Below are 3216 nucleotides of genomic sequence, written 5' to 3' on the forward strand. Positions count from 1 at the left end.
ATCGCGCCCTGTGCCCGTCGCTTCTGAAACCCGCAGAGGTGGGCAACCTGGGCTACATGCAGCGGCTGGGTCTGTGGGGCCCTGGCGCCGCCTTCCCCTCCTTCCAGGTCAGCCGCCGGTATCAGGCACCGGCCCGAGACAGGGCGGCTGGCATGCCCAGCGCCCCTGCCCTCGGTGCCGCGCCGAGCGTGCTGTGCATGCATGCTTGCCGCGGACCGAGGCGTGCCAGCGCCCTCGCCGCTCACCACCCCGTGCAGGCCTTTCTGGACAGCATGAAGCGGCGGGGCATCACCTTCCTGGAGCTGCTTTCCATGGAGCTCAAGGGGGACGGCCTGTACGTCAGCCGTGGCCTGTCCTTCAGGTGCGGCGTGGGGCAGCTGGCAGCAGGCCTGCGGGCAGCGCACGCGGCCGTTCCGAACGCTGCCCCTCTGAGCGCTCGGCCTCAAGGCGGCCTCCCTGCTCCCCTTGCCTTGCTGCTGTGGAGCCGTGCAGGGAGGCCGAGTTTATTGAGCTGGAGTGCAGGCTGAGCAGCCAGCAGGTGGAGGCGTACGATGCGGCGGCGCGGCTGTGGCAGGACCTGCGCCACGCGCTGGTGCAGGCCGTGGCGGGTGAGGGCAGGGTGCTGTTAGGGTTGACGACTGGCAGGCATGCCGAGGGGCCAGGTTGGATGCGGCGGGGCACGCTTGAGGCATCCCAGCGTCACCTTGCCCCGGCCTTGCGCCTGTTTCGTCCCCGCCCGCACTGCAGCCACGTGCAGCGACAAGGATGTGTGGAAGCCGTTCTGGGCGGCGCAGCAGCGCTTCTTCAAGCTGCTCTGTGAGCGGGCGCCCTGCCTTGGACACTGCGGTGGGCAGCTGGGTCCCCGGTGCGCTGGTCACCATTGACGGGTCTGCCATGCGTGGCTGACGCCCCCTCCCCTGCCCGCTGCCCTCAGGCGTCAGCATGAAGGTTGGTGCGGTGGTGAGGGAGGCCAAGGCGGCACTGGAGGCGGGGTTTGCAGGTGGGGGCTGGGGCCCAGGTGCCTGCGGAGCACGTGAGGGGCCCTGGCCAGAGCTGACTGTCTGCCCTGGGGTAGCAAGCAGCGCTGTCTGAAGCCGTCGCCCTCCCCTCACCTGCCGCCCCCTCCTCCCCTCCCACCCCCCCGCCTTGCATGGCGCAGTGGTCATCGGCCTGCAAAGCACGGGCGAGGCGGCGGCGGACGCGCTCAGCCTGCAGCCGGGCGACGTGTGCGGGTTCATCTCCACCACCCGCCAGCTGCTCCTCAACTTTGTGGAGCAGCACTTCCCCACCACGCTGGCCCTGGAGGAGCAGCAGCAGCAGCAGCAGCAGGAGCAGGGGGGCTGGGAGGAGGGCGGGCAGGGCGGCAGCGGCCCGCCGTCGGGGCGGCAGCAGTCGGCGGCGGCGGCGGCGGCGCAGCGGGCGGGCGAGGAGGATCCCACCAGCGTGGAGCTCAAGGCCGGCATGCTGGAGCGCATAGCGGCCCTGGACCTGCCCCCAAACTTCTTGGACCAGGTCAGCAGCACAGCCCTGTGTGCCGTGCAAAGGGGGCGGGTTGGTAGTGCCTGACATGCCCTGCACGCCGCACACGCGCCCTCACACACAAACCCAAACCACCGTCCCCCGCTCGCCGCCGCCATCCCCCAGCTCACCCTCTCCCCTTCCTCAGCAAGCACCTCCCTTCCCTGCTGCTGCTGCTGCCACCTCAGCTGGTGGACGAGCTGGGCGGCCCTCAGCGCGTGGCGGAGATGACGGGGCGCAAGGCGCGGGTGGTGCGGGATGGGCGGGGGCGGGGCGTGTACACGCTGCGCGCCAGGCCGGACAGCAGCGAGATGGACAGCCTGAACATACGGGAGAAGCAGGAGTTCATGGAGGTGGGTGGGGGGTGGGGGGAGGTGGGCGGGAGATGGTGGTGGTGGCGGGGAGGATGGGGGGATGCAGGAGGGAGAGGGTGTGTGGCGTAAGGTGCCTGCATCGGGGTTGGCCTCCTAATGCAGGGAGGGGAGGGAGGGGGCACCCAGGTAGGAGGCGCGGAGGGGTGGTCGCTGGCACCTTCACTTTAACGGTGGTGGTGGTGGGAGGAGGGGTGCTGGCGCGAGGGAGTCGGCGCAGCGCAGCGCCTCTGCCTCTCCTCACCCTGCCTGCGGCCTGCCCGCCCCCACTCGGAGCGCCCCGCCCGGCCGCAGGGGCGCAAGCTGGTAGCCATCGTCAGCGACGCCGCCTCCACCGGCATCTCGCTGCACGCCTCGGCGGCCTCCAGGAACCAGCGGCGGCGGGTGCACCTAACCATAGAGCTGCCCTGGTCGGCAGACAAGGCTATCCAGCAGCTGGGCCGCTCCCACCGCTCCAACCAGGCCTCCGCACCCATCTATAAACTGGTCTTCACGTCTGTGGGTGAGGCAAGGCGGGCAGGCCGGGGGCGTGCCGGCGGACCGGACCAGCTGGACGGCGGGGCAGAGAGGGGCGCACCAGGGGGCGCCGCGTATCAAACAGGCGATGAGAGGGCGGCGGCGGCGGCTGTTGCATGCTGTCTGCCACGCCGCGGCCCCGCCCCACATGCCCCCCGCTGCTGCTGCGACCCCCGACGCACGCAGGCGGCGAGCGTCGCTTTGCGGCGGCGGTGGCGCGCCGGCTGCAGAGCCTGGGCGCCCTGACGCGCGGCGACCGCCGCGCCGCCAGCGGCCTCGACCTCTCGGAGCTCAACTTCGACTCGCCGCTGGGGCGCAAGAGCCTGCGCAAGATGTGAGGGGGCTGGGTGGCGCTGCTGCGCGCCGGCAACTGCCTGCCTGCGTCCCGCACGCTTCCCTTGGGTTGCCTGGCTTCCCGGGCGTGCGTGCCCCCTACTGCCGCCCCCCCACCACGCTTCACTCCCCTGCCTGCCGTGCAGGTACGACTTTTTGGTGCTGGAGTCGCCGCTGCTGCCGCCGGGGGTCAGCCTGGGTCCCATCCTGGAGGGGCTGCCGGCGGAGGAGGTGGAGGGGTTTTTGCCGGTACCGGGTGGGTGACACAGGCGCAGCAGGCGCAGAAGGCGCAGAAGGCGCAGCAGCCCACCGCCTGGCTTCCACCATGCTGCCCTCCTCTCCCTGCTGCGCTGGTGCTGGCCTTGTGTGCTAGCCAGCTGCTTGAAGAGCAGGCGCATGCCACACTCACTCCTCCTGCGCACCTCCCTTTCTTCACCTCTCACCTTGCCCCTGCCCGCCGCTGGCTGCCCTGCCGCCC

At 71.2% G+C, this 3216-nt stretch overlaps 1 protein-coding gene across 1 annotated transcript in view; it reads left to right on the forward strand.

Moving 5' to 3' along the window:
* CHLNCDRAFT_56765 (hypothetical protein) overlaps positions 1-3216 on the forward strand; it is a gene marked incomplete at both ends in the record, with an annotated part of 12029 nt that overhangs the window by 5465 nt on the left and 3348 nt on the right. Inside the window, 10 exons of the mRNA XM_005851211.1 lie at positions 37-107; positions 258-361; positions 493-608; positions 748-846; positions 935-1000; positions 1160-1512; positions 1707-1871; positions 2184-2391; positions 2592-2739; positions 2885-2994. Coding sequence (XP_005851273.1) covers positions 37-107; positions 258-361; positions 493-608; positions 748-846; positions 935-1000; positions 1160-1512; positions 1707-1871; positions 2184-2391; positions 2592-2739; positions 2885-2994 — 1440 coding nt within the window. The remainder of the gene's footprint in view (positions 1-36; positions 108-257; positions 362-492; positions 609-747; positions 847-934; positions 1001-1159; positions 1513-1706; positions 1872-2183; positions 2392-2591; positions 2740-2884; positions 2995-3216) is intronic.

Source organism: Chlorella variabilis (genome assembly GCF_000147415.1).
Source record: "Chlorella variabilis unplaced genomic scaffold CHLNCscaffold_2, whole genome shotgun sequence".
NCBI lineage: Eukaryota > Viridiplantae > Chlorophyta > Trebouxiophyceae > Chlorellales > Chlorellaceae > Chlorella > Chlorella variabilis.